Source organism: Eretmochelys imbricata, chromosome 5, assembly GCF_965152235.1.
Source record: "Eretmochelys imbricata isolate rEreImb1 chromosome 5, rEreImb1.hap1, whole genome shotgun sequence".
NCBI lineage: Eukaryota > Metazoa > Chordata > Testudines > Cheloniidae > Eretmochelys > Eretmochelys imbricata.
The window spans coordinates 83941485-83959525 of record NC_135576.1 but is presented as its reverse complement, the minus strand read 5'-3'; the positions used below and the strand labels follow the sequence as shown (position 1 = coordinate 83959525).

At 42.4% G+C, this 18041-nt stretch overlaps 1 protein-coding gene across 3 annotated transcripts in view; it reads right to left on the bottom strand.

Moving 5' to 3' along the window:
- AUH (AU RNA binding methylglutaconyl-CoA hydratase) overlaps positions 1–17698 on the bottom strand; it is a 181864-nt gene extending 164166 nt beyond the window's left edge. For 2 of the 3 annotated variants that reach the window (XM_077817421.1, XM_077817423.1), the window contains exons 1-3: positions 17472–17698; positions 5971–6038; positions 5786–5873 (exon numbers count right to left, since the gene is read on the bottom strand). In XM_077817421.1, coding sequence (XP_077673547.1) covers positions 5786–5873; positions 5971–6038; positions 17472–17679 — 364 coding nt within the window. In that variant the 5' untranslated portion in view covers positions 17680–17698. The remainder of the gene's footprint in view (positions 1–5785; positions 5874–5970; positions 6039–17471) is intronic. The other variant, XM_077817424.1, reaches the window with a different exon arrangement.
- Between the last annotated feature and the right edge of the window lie 343 nt (positions 17699–18041).

The window sequence follows — 18041 nt, the reverse complement described above, 5'->3', positions numbered from 1 at the left end:
GATTTAAGAAGCTTCATCTATTTAGTTTATACAAGAGAACGATAAGAGGTGACTTAATCATGGTCTACAAGTATCTTCATTGGGAAAAGGTTTCTGATAGATGACTCTTTAATCTATCAGAAAAAGACATAATTGTGATCCAACGGCTGTATCATGAAGCTAAAATTCAGACTAGAAATAAGATGCAAATTTTTAAACAGTGAGTGTAACTAAATTAACCATAGAAATAACTTATGCAGGGACCTAACAATTATCCATCCTCTGAAGTCTTTAAATCAAGACCTGACCTATTCTAAACTTCTTCTACAGCTCAAACAGAACTTTGATCTTGAATTTGATGCAAAACTACTGGAGGAGATTCTATGTCTTGTGTCACGCGGGAGTCAGACTACAGGATCATAAATGGTCTTAAATATTCATGAATCTTTTTATCCCATCTTCATCCCACAACGCTACTGTGCTACACCACAAAATGCTGCAACAAGGCTCCTTAAACACAAGATTTTTGCGCACACACACACACACACTTAGGGACAAAGTTTTTAACAAACAACAAAAATCCTTAAGATCTATGCACAAAAATGTGCATGCATGCACTCACCGCAACAATCTATCAATCTACATAATTAGGCTTGGGAGAATTTAATTTTTATATCATTTTGACAAAATAGCAATGTTTATTTTTAAGCTTTTTTTTAAAATCAATTTAAGTTCACTATTGTGCAAAATTATGGGATTTATTTATTTTGATTTAAATTTTCAGTTGGGATAATTGGGGGGGTCAGACTTATGTAATGACAGCAGATATTGAGATTCACAAAGATAAAGCTTTATAATGGTCAAAACACAAATTGTCAACATCACATCATATATACAATGTAAATATCCTTAAATCAAATTCTAATACGGTCTCATGCAGCATTTTTCTTATTTTGTCTTTCTGTAAATTTCAGTCATCAATGGAAATACTTTTCATCCACTTGTGTGTGTACAGTGAAACCGACATTTACCAATAAAAATCTAATCCTTCCAAGCCTATATAAAAATAGTATTACAAAACAAAATATTAAGGTTACAAATTCAAGCACTCAAATTTGGATATGGCAGAATTAAGGTTGCTTGGACAATCTTAATTTTCCCTCCTTGTGCATATGCATTATAATCCAGTATTTAATTACACAGTCATGTACTTTTTCCACAGAATCCCTGCCTCTTTCAATGCCCAATAGGGACGTGCTCTGAATATGATTCAGAGTTGTGTAGTGAAGAAAGCTGTTGTCTGTAGGACCCTTGTTTTACTTGTTGCAGAAGTTGAAAGGTGTATAGTGACTGTGGCAGGTGATTGCAGGAAGAGAAAGGAGGGTCTCATTATTAAAGTAGTTGAATGCTGCCCTCAAGAACTGGATTCTATCCCTGAATCTGCCATAGAGTTCCTAGAAGACTAAGCAAGTCACTAAACTATTGAGAGGTGGTCTTTAATTGTGCATTCCCCATTTTCTGGGTCCCCGACTTGTGAGACTGGAGTGGGATTTGTAGAAGTGTTGAGCACTCACAGCTGCAACTCAAGTCGATGGGAGCTCTGCTTTGAACACAACATACTAAGTCCTCTGAAAAACAAGATCTTGGGCATTTCAAACAGGGCACTCAAAATTAGTGGATTTTTTTTTTTTAACCTTAATCTCTCAGTGCTCAGTTCCCGGTCTGTAAAATGGAGATAATGCCTTTACAGACCCATCTCTCAGAGGTAGTGTGAAAGTAAAATTAATGCTTGTGAAACATTCAGGTACTATAATGAGTGCCACAGAAAAAAAAACAGAAGGAAATTAATAATTCTATCTTCAGAGCAGGGTCTGAACAGCATGCACTAAATAACATATGGGCTAGGCTTTGAAAAATTAGAAGAAAACAAAATATTAATAGCTGTTCATTAAGTGAGTACCATCCATTGTGTGCCGTGACTATCATAATGCATATGCATAAAGGGGCCCAATTAAAGTTGCACAGGCAACTTTCTGGTATTTCCTAACTTTCCAGTGCTTGACTATTCAACCTTAAAATTGATATTTTAATTTAGTTTGTGTGTAATTTTCCAGGTTTTTTTAAAAAGAGCAAACTGAAAAACAGGAATTCCACCTTGTGGCAGGTAGACACCCATGTGGGTTATCAGCAGGCCTGGACCCTTTAGATCCACACCAGAGACCTCTGTCACTTGAGCTAACAGAGTAAGTGACAGCAGCAGTAAATATGCATCCTCTATGTGGACCAGCACTAGAGGGAGACTGGACATGTTGCCAGTGGGTTTCACAGATATTTGCTGAAAGCAAAGGAATGGCAAGACTCAGGAATCTTGGGTCCCATTCCAGGCTCTGCAGAGAAGCGTGCTCTAGTGGGCACAAAACTCTTCTGACCAATTCCCCCAATCCTGACCACTTCTGCCCAGTCCCCTCCATCCTGCCCCATCCCAGTCCTATCTCTCCTGTCCTCCCCAGCGCCTCAATGCAGTCAGGCCCAGTTTCCACACAGGCTTTTCATCCCATCTCCTTGCTCTGAAGTCCTACCCTCATCTCTCTGGACACAGCATCCCATTCTCAGTCCCCCCCATCAACCCACTAGCTCTTTGACCTGTTCATTTGTCCTAGCAGTCCCTCCCCACCAGCATTCAGTTGCCACTCCTTCCCATATTCCCTAGTCCCACCTACTCCTAGTCCTACTATTGCCTCTTTTTATCCCTGGTTCCCAGTCTCCTTGCTCAGCCAGTCCCAGTATTGCCACCACCAGCCTGCCTCCAGTTTCCCTCTCCCAGGTCTGGCTCTTGTCCCCTCTACACTTGAATCAAGTAGCTTCCTCTTCCACATTGTCTGGGCCCAAAGGGAGGAGTGGGATGTCACTGAAAGCACAGGAGAGACACCTGCTCTCAATTCACGTGCCTGGCTCCGGACTGCACACAGCTCAGAGCTACAACTGTAGGGAAAGTCCTGCTCAGTCTGGGCTGAAGCATGCCCAACATGGATGAAACTTCAGGAAATTTTACCAAGAAGGTCTAGTAAGTCTGACCACATACAAACTGACATTTTCCAAAGACCAAAATAACTTGGCCAAATCTGACCCAATTTGCACAGGGGATGTGCCAAAAGGCACGTTTGATACAAAAATCCACTCCCCAGCTAAGTTTCAAGTCCCTACTCCAAGGCATGAGAGGAGGGCAGACCTTTTCAGGAAAAAGGTCACCAGATTTTTTTTTTTTTATATATAAACAGGTAAAAACCATTTTCCTCTAGCCTTGTTCTCAGAAACAGCTCAACAGTTTTCACTGAAATTTTTAAAAAAGTAATTCAACCTGAGGCAGAGACCCAGTTACAATCTGGCAAAGTTATCAGCACCTGAAAACAGGGTCTTAGAATGGGAAGTGTTGTAATTTTAATAGGTTGTGCTGTCAGCCCCACCTACAATAAAAATGACATCTGAGATAATCTGTATCCTAAACTACTGAATAGAAACAAGGGAGCTAAAATGAATCATGAATAAGTGTAAACCCCAGGTCCTAACAAGCCTAAAGACAAACAAGATTACTGGTGTATATAATCAACCTCCCATTATATCACTCAAGTTTGGAAACGAGGGTTATTATTGGATCTTTAGCAAATTCTGTAAGTCCAGATAGCAACAATGGCCCAGGCAGCCTATTTTAACCACCTTCACCTATCTCATATCACATGATCTTTTCTCTGAGAAGTAAGCCTGGATACAGTTCTTTGTACCTTTCTCACCTCCATACTGGATTATATGCAGTGCCATTTACTTGACAGTACCCTTGAAAGCTACTCAATTTTTAGCTACTGCAAGATGTGCCCGCTGCCTTAGTAATGCATCTCATATGGAAATACATTAATTTGAGTAACATAAACTGTACTTACTTTCCAGCTATTTTCAAGGGTGATTTGTGGTTTATCACCTAACTCCTTTTGGTTTGGGGCCTCTATTTCAAAGAGAGTGAGAGAGAGAGAGATGATACCTCCTTATACATATTCTTACCCAGCAGTCAAAGTCAAGGGGGACAAATCAGCTGACAATGTCATTATTTTCATGGCTATGGAAAGGACATTTCTGAGCTTTAGAATCTAAGCTCCCTCCCTAGCCCAAATTTGTTAGCCCTTGAGGGCACCAAAAACTTATTCACAGGTTTTCCTGAAAATTTTTCTGGGGGTGAAAGAGAAGCAAGGAAGAGTCGCCATATTTCTGAGATTGTTGACATATCAACATGGACTTAGGACTGTTCTATGTAGTTTTAAAAACTGAGCTGAGACATTACTATTGGTGCATTATATACACTACAATAAAATATGCAGTAGCAATTTAGGTATCGATCAATGGGATTTTATTACTATAATACACAGATTTAAGGACTCATGTTTTAGCATTCTTTTAAAAGTAGATTTCCTTTTTGTTTTAAAGGTAAAATGCCCACGATCTATACACACAGCCCCTCCTCCAGAAATATAAGCAGTGCTTCTCTTTAGATATTTTATAGCACCTGAGGGTGTGCTACACACTTTATAGCAAAGCATGATCCCTGCCTTGAATAGCTTACAATCTAATTTTACACTTCATGCAGTTAGTGGGAGGTAACAGTATAAGGAGAGGGAAGGGAGTGATGAAAGATTAGGGTTAAAGCAATGAGATCACTTGGGTTTCTCACCTTTTAGACGTGCACATTTTGGTGGTTCTGTTAGGCATACATACAAAAGAATAGCCTCATTTCCTGTAGTCATTGCAAAATAAGAGACCTGAGATTTGAACTAAGTTTAAGAAATAGCTTGGTGGATCTCACCTCTCCTGGGTTCTGACCCAAACAGCATATCAGTGTTACCCATAGTGGTCTCACTATTCTGAGATGAACTTACTCCTGTTCTCTCTCCACTGTCATCACTGACCTACTTTTCCAGCAAGGAGGACAGGCAAGAAGCCTATTCAAAGTCAGAGACCAATGCAGCTCTCTAAACTTGCCAACAAGGGATACTGGCACAGCGAATAGAACCAGGTGTCCTTGAAGCCACAGTACATCAATTCAATAACATATCTGGGGCTTTTTCTGGGAGTAAGACAACTGATATTTGTCAGCTCATGTTTCTCATTTCACAGCCATCAAGATAGCCACTTAAAATGTGTCACTTTAGAAAAATATGCTTTTGAAAACCTTGATTTGGAAACCAATCCCACCTAATGGCTTCATATACCCAAATCACCCATCCCACACATTACAATGCATTTGTATGTATTACTAGTGAAGGCACAGGATCACATTCTTTAATAAATTACCCACATTTAAGGGAATAGCCAGTTAAAGTTTGCTATCTGTTTTTAATGCTATATAGTTTGCCTAATTCCACAAGTTGTTTTAATGGATTTTATACCTCCAAGTTGAAAGTGAAGACAGCATCCTTTTCTATTTACCATTCATACTCTACCAGTCCCATTAACCACTTAACAATATTAGGCTCTCATTCCAGAGTATAAGCAAGTCTTAAGAATTCAACAGAATGCATTTATCCACTACTTTGAAAAAATCTACTACATATTGTGAAATGTTCTTTATGATGCAGAAAGAAGAAAACAGAATGAAACATGTTTCTTTCTTGTCAAAAATCAAGGAAAATCATATGAAGAGGTTTTGCTTACAACTGAGATGAATGTGACAAGATACAATGTAGCAGAAATGGCCCAAATTCCAAGGAAGCAATGTTAGATTACAGATATCCAACTTCATAGTAAAATTAAGTTTGCATACCAGCACAGAATATCCCAGGGACTTCACTTCGGAATATAACAGTTCGTACTTTCTTATCAGATTTCAGAGCATCCACAGCTTTTGACATCTAGAGAAAAAGGAGGGGGAGGGGAAATTTTTTTTTTCAAATATTTAATTCCAATACATTGCCTTCAAATTAGAAGCAGTTAGTTTTTCCCCCTTACCATTTTTATAAGATTTTTATTAAGTGCATTTTTGGCACGAGATCTGTTTAATCCAAGTACCACAATTCCTAGAGGAAAAAAGAAGAGTTTGAATCAGTGTCATATTAAAAATATAAATTAAGTACATACTTGTGTCCATGTTATTTTGACTCTAAACAGATATTAAATTAGGACTGTAAGAAAATTGACTCGTGTAATTATTTTGACTGATTTGTTTTGTTTGTTTCCTTTTTCAGAGTGTTTCAATAGCCATTAGAAATGACAATCGCTTTAAGGACAGACTCAGAAATCATGACCTGATACACATGAAATTACCACATCTGTGCATGCAGCCTGACTAGGCCAAATTTGCGAAAGCAAATAATCATAATATTTTCCTGAACAATTAAGCATGTACTTTAAGTACTTGGTACTTAAATGTAGTCTTCAGATATTTCTTCATAAAGCATTTTTAAAAAAAGTTTTTATTTAAAAAAGAAAAAAACCACAAAGGCACTGCCAGGCCCAAAATGTATGTATGTATGTGTGTGTGTGAGATGCATATTTTAGCATAGCACCCTCTTGGTCTTGACAACTCATTCACTACACAAAAAAGCCTGGTTCATGTTAGTTACAACAACAACAAAAAACCCACCACCAGCTAGGTACTCGTACTTTGCATGTAGCACTTTTCCTTAGATGTATCCCAATTTATTCCTTACGTCAAAATTATTTCAAACAAATATTCAGCTTGGTCATAGAATCATAGGACTGGAAGGGACCTCGAGAGACCATCTAGTCCAGTCTCCTACACTGATGGCAGGATTAAGTATTATCTAGACCGGGGTAGGCAACCTATGGCACACGTGCCAAATGCGACACGCGAGCTGATTTTCAGTGGCACTCACACTGCCCAAGTCCTGGCCACCGGTCTAGGGGGCTCTGCATTTTAATTTAATTTTAAATGAAGCTTCTTAAACATTTTTAAAACCTTATTTACTTTACATACAACAATAGTTTAGTTATATATTATGGACTTATAGAATGAGGCCTTCTAAAAACGTTTAAATGTATTACTGGCCCGTGAAACCTTAAATTAGAGTGAATAAATGAAGACTCAGCACACCACTTCTGAAAGGTTGCCAACCCCTGATCTAGACCATCCCTGACAGGTGTTTGTCTAACCTGCTCTTAAAAATCTCCAATGATGGAGATTCCACAATCTCCCTTGGCAATTTATTCCAGTGCTCAACAACTCTGACAGTTAGGAAATTTTTCCCAATGTCCAACCTAAACAACTCTTGCTGCAATTTAAGCCCGTTGCTTCTTGTCCTATCCTCAGAGATTAAGGAGAGCAGATTAAACATACACAACTGTGTGTACATGTAGTGAACAGAGTGGGCCTAGAGCTCTGATTTTAGGTTTAAAGCTATGCTGCAATTCTTGTTATGGAAAGGTTTAAGGATTTGGATGATACTATAAAAAAAACTTCTGAAATTGTGTGACCTTTTCACCCTTTGTGACATCTTTTTTAAGTAAAACACGTACTTATCATCTCCAAATAAGGATGATCATTGTTTTCTAAATTCAGTAATAGTAATACAATACTGGAAAAGATCCCCTAAATAGCCATAATGAAGCACTTCTACTCTGCCATGTCATGCACACACGTCAATAAAGCAGCTACAGTTCTTGTGGACAGCTGAATTTTCCCTGTGTGTTTTTCTGTGTTTGTCATTGGATATACGTCTCACTAGGAACTACATAGTTAACACTGACAACATCCACTCCAACAGAATCAGAAAATTCTCTAAGATGTTCACATCAGCCTTCTTTCTTCCTTTTGTTTATTTACAATTGGTTTTCATATAGTGCCTGAGAAGCAAGAAAAAGCCCTAGGGACAGAAAAACATGAGATTTTTTCAGGTATGCCGTGTACTCTAGTTCTAGTATGTGTTACTAACAAGGCACCATAATAAATTTCATCACTTAGCACAAAAGTATAGGAAAGAGTTGACAAATATGGTTCAGAACCTTACAAAGGTTTTTTGTTTGTATTGGTTGTACCGAATATTTTGACTGCATTGAATTGCCCATCTCGTCCATGATAGACACAGACTAGGGAGAAAATTAATATTCATGTTAGCACCTTAATTAAGAATGTTCCGACATAAGGATTAAAGTCGTTAAACACAAAATATAACAAGTTCTCTGCAAGGGGAAAATCCCTAAAGAGAAAAAAACAAGTGTATAAGCCAATTCCTCCTACTACTCCCACCAATTTCACAAGTCATAACCCTACCACTTTCTTCTCCCACTCAAAATAGTGACAAATGCTCAGCAGCCCTCCACCCAACTTTCCAACCTTCCTATTTATGGAAAAAAGTGATGTGAGAATTGTAATCAGAAATGTGTGAAAAGATTAACAGAGCAGGCATAGAATGTGCAGTCAGGTGCATAGAGACATCTTCCATGGATTCACCACCCCACCCTTTTTTCTTTTTTTAAATATAGCCATATCACCGTAGTATCAGATCACCTCTGACGATAAATTGTCAGGTTTATCTTTATAGTGGCAGTGTAAGATAAGGAATGTATTAAATTGGTGTCTGAAGTACAGAAAGTCAAATGATTTGCCTGAGGTTGCATAGGATGTCTGTGGCAAACCAGGAATTAAATATAGTCCTCCTGAGTCCCAGGCCAGTGATTTAACCATAAGATGATCCTTTCTCCTTTTTTCCTCTCTTGAATAGCTCCTACTCAAATACCAAAGAGCAAATGTTGACAGTTTTAGGAATTTGAGAAGATTATAGCCATTGGCAATATGGATACAATGTAGCCATTTTATCTGCTGTCAAAATTGTGAGATCAGGAGCAGAAATAACTGGGTTTCCCTCATACCACTATATGGCGACACTATTAAGCTACAAGGCGGGGGGGGGGGGGGAGGGGTAACACTACAGTAAAATCTGCCAAGAGTGACCACTCATAAAAGTGGCAATGTTAGGGAGCTGATGCCCAGCAAAGCACACTGGAGGCAGAGGGTAACTGGGTGACTCACTGTCGTGATATCCCAATAACTGTCACAATAAGGTAAAACTGTTTCCTGTGTTTTAGTTATGGCCAAAACAAACTTGGGCTCTTGGCTTCAGGGCCCAACAAATTAAATTCTGCATATTAAAATAACATATGGTGAATGTTGTAGTAAAGCAGTGTCTATAAACGCCATAGGGAATGAGGCTAGGGAGTGGAGAAGTCAGCTTTCCTGCCACACTCCACATCCTGCATGCACTGGTGGAGAATAAGAGAAATCTTTTGTCCTGCTGGATGAACTGGTAAAGAATATAGCAGTGTTGATTTTGTCATCATTAGACTTCAGGATTAGTATTTCTTGGACATGAATAGGACCCTACAAAATTCATAGCCATGAAAAACACATCACAGACCATGAAATCTGGTCTTGTGAGTGCTTTTACCCTATACCATACAGATTTCATGAGGGGAGACCAGCATTTCTGAAGTTGGGGGCCCTGACCCAAAAGGAAGTTGCAGGGGGGTTGCCAGGTTATTTTAGGGGGTCGTAGTATGTTGCCACCCTTACTCCTGCGCTGCCTTCAGAGCTAGGCAGCTGGAGAGCATCAGGTGTTGGCCGGGCCCCAGCTCTGAAGGCAGCACCCCGCCAACAGCAGTGCAGAAGTAAGGGTAGCAGTAACGCAACCACCTCCAGCACCTACAATAAACTTGCGGCCCCTTTTCAACTTCTTTTGGGTCAGGACTTCTACAATTACAAAACTGAAATTTCAGATTTAAATAGCTAAAACCTATGACCATGAAATTGACAAAAATGGACATGAAGAAGGCAAGTCATTCCCTGTTTGGGTTATTTCAGGGTATTTGCAGGCTTAAGAAGACTGGTTCATATCCAGAAGGCTGCATATTAACAAGTAATTATTTGCACACCACCATATTCAGAAGGCCTTCTTTGCAACCATAAAAGAGTAGAAACATAACTTCCTGATTTTTAAATGAGAGCTTAAATTCTGAAGAAACAGAGCAGCTCATTAGAGAGGTGTTGGAATGAGGTTCCAATTCTCCTTGAGCCCAGTTGGAAGTCCAGGACACAAATCTCTATATGCTAGAATAAGACTACATTAGAAATGAAATGCAACAGTAGTATCTTGAAATCTTTTTAGATTAAAAAAGATTCTCTCACTTCTAGAAGCCATTTTAACTCGAATTTGTCAAGAATAAAAATAGCATTATTTGCTTTAATTCCTGCAAAATACTGGAGAGAGAGAATTGTGAGGAAAGTGGTCACATGATACAGTGTGGTTGTTATTCATAGTGTGATCATCATAGAATATCAGGGTTGGAAGGGACCTCAGGGGGTCATCTAGTCCAATCCCCTACTAAATCATCCCAGCCAGGGCTTTGTCAAGCCTGACCTTAAAAACCTCTAAGGAAGGAGATTCCACCACCTCCCTAGGTAACCCATTCAAGTGCTTCACCACCCTCCTAGTGAAAAAGGTTTTCCTAATATCCAACCTAAACTTCCCCCACTGCAACTTGAGACCATTACTCCTTGTTTATCATCTGCTATCACTGAGAACAGCCTAGAACCATCCTCTTTGAAACCCCCTTTCAGGTAGTTGAAAGCAGCTATCAAATCCCCCCTCATTCTTCTCTTCTGCAGACTAAATAATCCCAGTTCCCTCAGCCTCACCTCATAAATCATGTGCTCCAGACCCCTAATCATTTTTGTTGCCCTCTGCTGGACGTTTTCCAATTTTTTTCACATCCTTCTTGTAGTGTGGGGCCCAAACTGGACACAGTACTCCAGATGAGGCCTCACCAATGCCGAATAGAGGGGAATGATCACATCCCTTGATCCGCTGGCAATGTTCCTACTTATAGAGCCCAAAATGCTGTTAGCCTTCTTGGCAACAAGGGCACAGTGTTGACTCATATCCAGCTTCTCATCCACTGTAACCCCTAGGTCCTTTTCTGCAGAACTGCTCCCTAGCCGCTCGGTCCCTAGTCTGTAGCAGCACATAGGATTCTTTCGTCCTAAGTGCAGGACTCTGCACTTCTCCTTATTGAACCTCATCAGATTTCTTTTGGCTCAATCCTCTAATTTGTCTAGGTCCCTCTGTATCCTATCCCTACCCTCCAGCATATCTACCACTCCTCCCAGTTTAGTGTCATCTGCAAATTTGCTGAGGGGGCAATCTACACCATCCTCCAGATCATTTATGAAGATATTGAACAAAACTGGCCCAAGGACCGAGCCCTGGGGCACTGTAGCTCCACACTGCTTTTTACATCGGAGTCGTCTTACTACTTGATAGGAAACGTGATCTGCACTCTAACAGAAATTTTAAAAAGTGGAAAAAGAAACTGCAAGGGCCAGTCTATTTGAATTCCTACTTTTAATCCTTTATAATTTCACTCAATCTTAGGCCATATCTACACTGGGAGCACTTTCCCCGTACAGGTATATTATACTGGCAAAGTGTTCCTACTGTGGATGTACCTACATTGGCAAAGCTATACTTCATGCAGGAACGGTACATTGCACCTCCCCATCACTTTGCAGGTGATTGAAACAAACTATTTCAACAAAACTGCTTTTACTGGTGTAACTGTGTCTGTATTAGGGATGTGTGTAAGTGCAGCTATATTAGTCAGTGATCACATCCCTGACTAACACAGTTATGCTGACAGAAGTCCGTAGTGAAGACATAAAACATACATTAAAGCTAAGGTAAGATTTTGGTTTTTTGGAAGCTTGCAACAGAGTTTCAAGTTATCTTTTAATTATATGGCTGAGGCATATTTTTTCATGTTTCAGTTTTTCTAAAGTGACTTTTTTTAATTATTTAAAATACTTTTCTGAGAGCTGTCTAAGGGCTGGTCTACACTTAAAAGTTAGGTCAACATAGCTACAGAGCTCAGGGATGTGAAAAATCCACCCCCCTGGATGCCGTAGCTATGCTGGCCTAACCCCTGGCATAGATGTGGCTATGCTGATAGAAGAATGCAACCATCATTTGGAGAGGTGGATTAACTACGGGGATGGAAAACCCCATTCCATCCCTGTAGGAAGCATCTACACAGCTGTTAGGACTGTAGCTGTAGCACCTGTAGTTAGACATGGCCCAAAGGTCTGAATGCTACAGAAACCCACTTTAACCCCTGATGTTCACTGGAAACTTGATGTTCCTAAGGACATAGCACTACCCCAACTGGATGCTGTTTGATGACCCTCTCACCTACACTGTTGTATCTTTAAACCCAACAGCACATTTACATCAATTATACATCTTGCTATGTAACAAACATTAGCTGAAGTGACCAGACAAGCACAATAAAAGCCCAGAACATCTCATTTATATCATTCTTAGTTGTAGTTTTAAGTTAGCTTTACTCAAAATAGAGTATACCTAATGAAGACCTTTCTTTCATAATGTTGGTCCAACTGTCACTTTCTCCCTACTGACTATTCTTACTCCTGAAACATTAGGCATTGTAACATAAGATACAGCACTGATTTCCGCTAATGGCACCTGTCCTTCTCTTGGCCCTATCCCAAATCCTTTGCCCTTCTTTACTAACAGAACAAGACTTGCTCCTGTGTGAAGATGGGCTCTTCTGGTCAAAGGCAAGTGCAGAAAAGATCTCTTCCTCAAATACAGTCCAAAAAGTAGACAGATATTTCAGTAGAATTGCTTCCATATGATGTCTACAGCATACTCGTTGCCCCAAAATGCCAATTCCCCCACTCAGACATTATTTGTTCTTTGATCCTTGATCACCGTTCCCTTGTGTGTTAACGAGAGGATATGGCTGATATAGAAGAGATAGTCTTAAAAGCTAGAGGCGAAGCAACCAAGGGAGTTTGAGAAGGAGATCCCCTACTGAAGGAGCAAGCACTACTTCTTGTGGTGAGTGAGCTCATACATCTGTTTGGTTCTTCTTTTGGCTTGCTTAAAGTTCATAATGTGGTCTGTTGGGGATTATGTTGGAGTGAGAGCCAGAGGCCTATCGGCCGCTAGCTCAGTGTGCACTAGCAAGGCTCTACCCTGCTGTTTTTCTCCTGTGTGTTAGAGGGGGTAGGGCTGACCCAGAAGAGAAGAGTTTAAAAGCCAGACACTAAGCAACCAAGGGGAGCTAGTGAACGGAGGCGTTTGTAGGATGGAGAAAGAATAAAAATCACCACGGTTTGAGACGGCTGCAACACCAGTGCCAACACTGTTCCTCCACCTGTGTCCAGACAGAGAATCCAACCATGGGTGCCCCTACCCAGTGTTGGTGTGACTTTGCAGAGACTGTGGCCTGCATTTCCCTGTCACAGAAAGGCAGGCTGGGAAGACCATCAGCGTGAGAGGTGCTTACTGGTAGAACCTCTCAGAAAGCAGGTGAAGGCCTCGGGAGGAGGTGGCTAGGCTGAGGAGGATCCATTGAAAATACACATATGGAGAGCTCCAAGATTGAAGAAGCAATCCAGCTGGAGAGGACTGCAGTAGCACCATCAGGGAAGGGTGAAATGGCTCTTTCACAGGAAAGAAGATGCCTGCTGACTACTACTGGCAGCGCTCCACCCCTGCTCCCAACTTACAGTCCATAGAGATTAAAAAATGGTACACTGCCCTTGCATCAAGGGATGAGGGATCTCCCCCAAATGTAAGGGAAGAGAAGCCAGGTACCCCAAGGCTGGAAGGATCATGGCTATAACTTCTAAGAGGAAAGGAATGGTGGTGGTGGCCAGTGACTCCCTAAGCAGGGGCAGAGGCACCCCTCTGCTAGCCTGACTTGGCATCCTGGGAGGTGTGTTGCCTGCCAGGGACCCATATACAAGACATTACGGAAGGACTGCCAAGGATCACTTGACCCTCTGACTACTACCCCACACTGGTCTTCCATGTGAGCACTAATAATTCTGCAAGACGTGACTCTCAGTAGATCAGAAGTGACTACACAGTTCTGGAGTGAGTGTGAGGGAATTGGGGCACAGTTGGTGTTTTCATTGGTCCTTCCAATCAAGGGTAGGGCCCAGGCAGAAAGAGATATCCATGGCTGCATGGATGATGTTGCCAGGAGGGCTTCCGCTTCCTCAACCATGGGACACTGTTCTGAGAAGATGGACTGCTGAGCAAAGATGGCAAAGAGTCTCTTCAGATACAGACTGGCAAACCTACTGAGGCAGGCTTCAGATTAGGTTTGACAAGAGCAGGAGACATATGCCCACAGGTGAAGGGATGGAACAAGGTAAGAATTACTTAGACAAGTTAGAGGTCTTCAAGTTGGTAGGGCATGACAAAATACATCCTAGAATTATTAAGGAACTGGCTAAAGAGATCTCCGAGCCATCAGCAATTCCCAGAGGACTGGAAAGGGAAAATATAGTACCTATCTATAAAAAGGGGAATTAGACCAGTCAGCTTAACTTCAGTATCCAGAAAGATAATGAAACAAATAATCAACGAACCAATTTGGAAGCACCTACAAGAAAAGAAAAGTAAGTAAGTCAACATGGATTTTCCCGAAACAAATCACATCAACACAATCTAAAAATCTTTCTCTGACAGGGTAATAATATCTCTCTGCTTTAGAAAGGTTTTGGATGATGTCTCACATGACCTTCTCATAAGCAAACTGAGGAAATATAGCCTAGACGACCTACTACATGGTGGGTGCAGAACTGGTGGGGGAAATCATACTCAGAGAGTAGTTATCAATCGTTCACAGTCAAGCTGGAAGTGTACACTGATGTAATAGTGTTGCAAAAAACAAAAAACCAAAACAAACAAACAACATTCTGGAATGTATTAGCTAAAGCTGGGGTAGGCAACCTGCAGCACGCGAGCTGATTTTCAGTGGCACTCACACTGCCAGGGTCCTGGCCACCAGTCCGGGGGGCTCTGCATTTTAATTTAATTTTAAATGAGGTTCTTAAACATTTTTAAAACCTTATTTACTTTACATACAACACTAGTTTAGTTATATATTATAGACTTATAGACAGAGACCTTCTAAAAACGTTAAAATGTATTACTGGCACGCGAAACCTTAAATTAGAGTGCATAAATGAAGTCTCGACACACCACGTCTGAAAGGTTGCCGACCCCTTGAGCTAAAGTGTTGTAAACAAAACACAAGAAGTAATTCTTCCATTCTACTCAGCACTTAGAAGGCCTGATTTAGAGTACTATGTCCAGTTCTGGGCACCAAACTTCAGGAAAGATATGGACAAATTGGAAAGAAACAAAAATTATTAAGAGTCTAGAAAACATGACCTATGAGAAAAGATTGAAAAAATTGGGTTTGTTCAGTCTAGAGAAGAGAAGACCGAGGGAGGATGTGATAAGTTTTCAAAAGGAGGGCAATAAACTGTTCTCTTTAACCACTGAGGACAGACAAGAAGTAATGGGTTTAAATTGCAGCCAGGGAGATTTAGGTTAGACATTAGAAAGAGCTTCCTAAGTGTAAGAGTAAGAGTGGATCAAATTACCAAGAGAGATTGTGGAATCTCCATCGTCTAACCTGTTCTTAAAAACCTTCAAACACCTGTCAGGGATCATCTAGATAATATTTAGTCCTGCCTCAGTGCAAGAAACTAGACTAGATGACATATTGAGGTCCCTTCCAATCCTTCATTTCTATGATTCTATCTTGTTTTGACTAACAGGGATGGGTATATGCTGGGAAGGAGGAAAGCATTTAAAAACAAAAACACCCAACACTCTTCAACCCCCTGTATAATGCAATCTACAGTACACCATCACATGCATTCAAGAATAAACTGAAGGTAAATGCAGTACTGTATGTCTTGTATCTTTGATCACCTGACTCACACTCTAACTAGTAATCCATCTTCGCTGAAAGTACAGGACTCTGTTAACATCGTCAGCCCCTGAGCAAATAGTCACTATTTCAAGCACTATTCTATCATGTGCCAGTGAACAATTTAAGGTCAAATATTTCACAACCCCACAAGACTAAATATGGGTGTTTTATAACATTTAAAAGAGGGATTCTCAGTTTCCCAACAGGGCACTGGATGTACTTCTAGCAATGCACTGTCACAATATACTATATATTAAAATCATAACCTTTTGTAGGCATAGTTATTATATAATGTTTACAGCTGGTTAGACAGGAAACATTTCACCAACACTTTGCCAAGATCTTTACCCCTTTCTTCCCCATAATTCAAAATGTCACTGAAATTTTTAAATTTGAAAAATTTCAACACTTTTATAGCTGGTAGCAAAATGTGGACTGTAGCAGCAGGATCATCATGGTATTGGAAGAAGATGAGAGCAGGCGTATCAGTGGTGCAGGGACAAATTCCAAGGCGAGATTAAGCCACTGGCACAAGAGGCCCATACCTAGGGCCACAACACCTGAAGTCTGGTGATGAGGTCAGAATCTTAGCTTTCATTTAAGGAAAAAATGTTTCTAATGCTCATGGTTAAGAAAAGCATGAAAAAACAACCCATGCATAACTACTGTAGTGATCAAGTATCAGAGGGGTAGCCGTGTTAGGTCTGGATCTGTAAAAGCGGCAAAGAGTCCTGTGGCACCTTGTACACTAACAGACATATTGGAGCATAAGCTTTCGTGGGTGAATACCCGACACGAAAGCTTATGCTCCAGTAAGTCTGTTAGTCTAAAAGGTACCACAGGACTCTTTGCCGCTAATGTAGCGATGTTTGCCTGAGCCTACAGAAAGCTTGAAACAACTGGTGACAGATGTAGATTGCACCGGAAATCTCAGTATAACTAACTCCAAGACCTACTGCTCTAGCGATCTTTGCCAACCCTATCCCAGCAAAGGGCTTCATCTGTGGCAGAAAAAGAGTATAGCAGACTAGGATCACCACTCAGTGTAGACACACCCCTGCTACGGAAGGGTATAGCAGGGCCCCTACTTGCATGCCTGCTGCTCCCAGGGTGTGAGCGCTCCTGAGACTTCTCAGACGCTCCAGGAAGACGGTGGGGATGATAAAGTGCCCCACGACCACTGTAGGTGCGGAAGGCACTATGTTATGGCACACAGGGGGGCCCAGATTCATGCCCTCAGAGCAGCAAGGCCTGGGAGCGCGGACGGGCTAATTCAGAGGTGGCTGGCAGCCTACGGAGTTGCTGCAGCACTGCGGTGTAAGTGCAAAAAACAGCTGCTCCCACTCCACCGCCCATCCGCGCCCCCCCTCCCCAGGGGACGCACTGCGCATGGGCAGCGTGTGGAGGCGGAGCAGCCACTCGTCTCCCCCCTCACCGCCATGCATTTAAAGGGCCAGCCCCATCCATCAGCTGCCCCGAGATCAGCGCGCTGCGCCGGGCGGGTGACACCACGGGCCTCCGGCGGATCGCACTGATGCACCAAGCGAATGGGGGCGGGGGAGTGACACCAGTCCCAGGGCTCTCTCTGCAGCGTCCAGCGCGCAGTGATGGGCAGCTGCACCCCTGGCCCGCAGTTCTCGGCGGAGCAGCCTCCCCCCGGCCCGGGCTGCCGTTACCTTGGTTCTCCTCATCCAGGTACCGGACCCGCAGCTCCTCCTCCCCCTTGGCCTCGGAGCTGTAGCCCCTCCCGGTCGTAGAACAAGCTGCCCCTCCCCGCACCAGCCCCTGCGGGCCCGGCCGGCTGAGAGACGAGGCGGCAGCGGCTGCCGCAGCCAATCTGACTCTGCCCTGCAGGAGGCCCAGGCCGCCCAGGGATGCCGCCATGCTGCTCCCTCTTCGTGCCGCGGAGCCACCCCTCCCCCCAACGTTCACACACACCACGTGACCCGACGGCACGCACCGCTCCCTCCCACGCGCGACCCCAGACAGCAGAAGGCACGGTAACGGTCACCCTGGGAGCGCGAGCGCCCCGCCCACCAGTCGCCACGCGCAGAGTCAGCCACGCCTCGCGATCTGGGCCCCGGCCCCCTGCCTCCCCCCCTCATGCCAGGAGCCTTCCAGCCATGCCCCCTGTGGGTGAGCCTGTGTGACCAGGCACCCAGGGCCAGTGAGCGGGGACCATTCCCCGGTGACCCCTTGGCTGCTTGGAGGAACCCTGCCCCTATCATTGCTCCTCCCCACTGGCA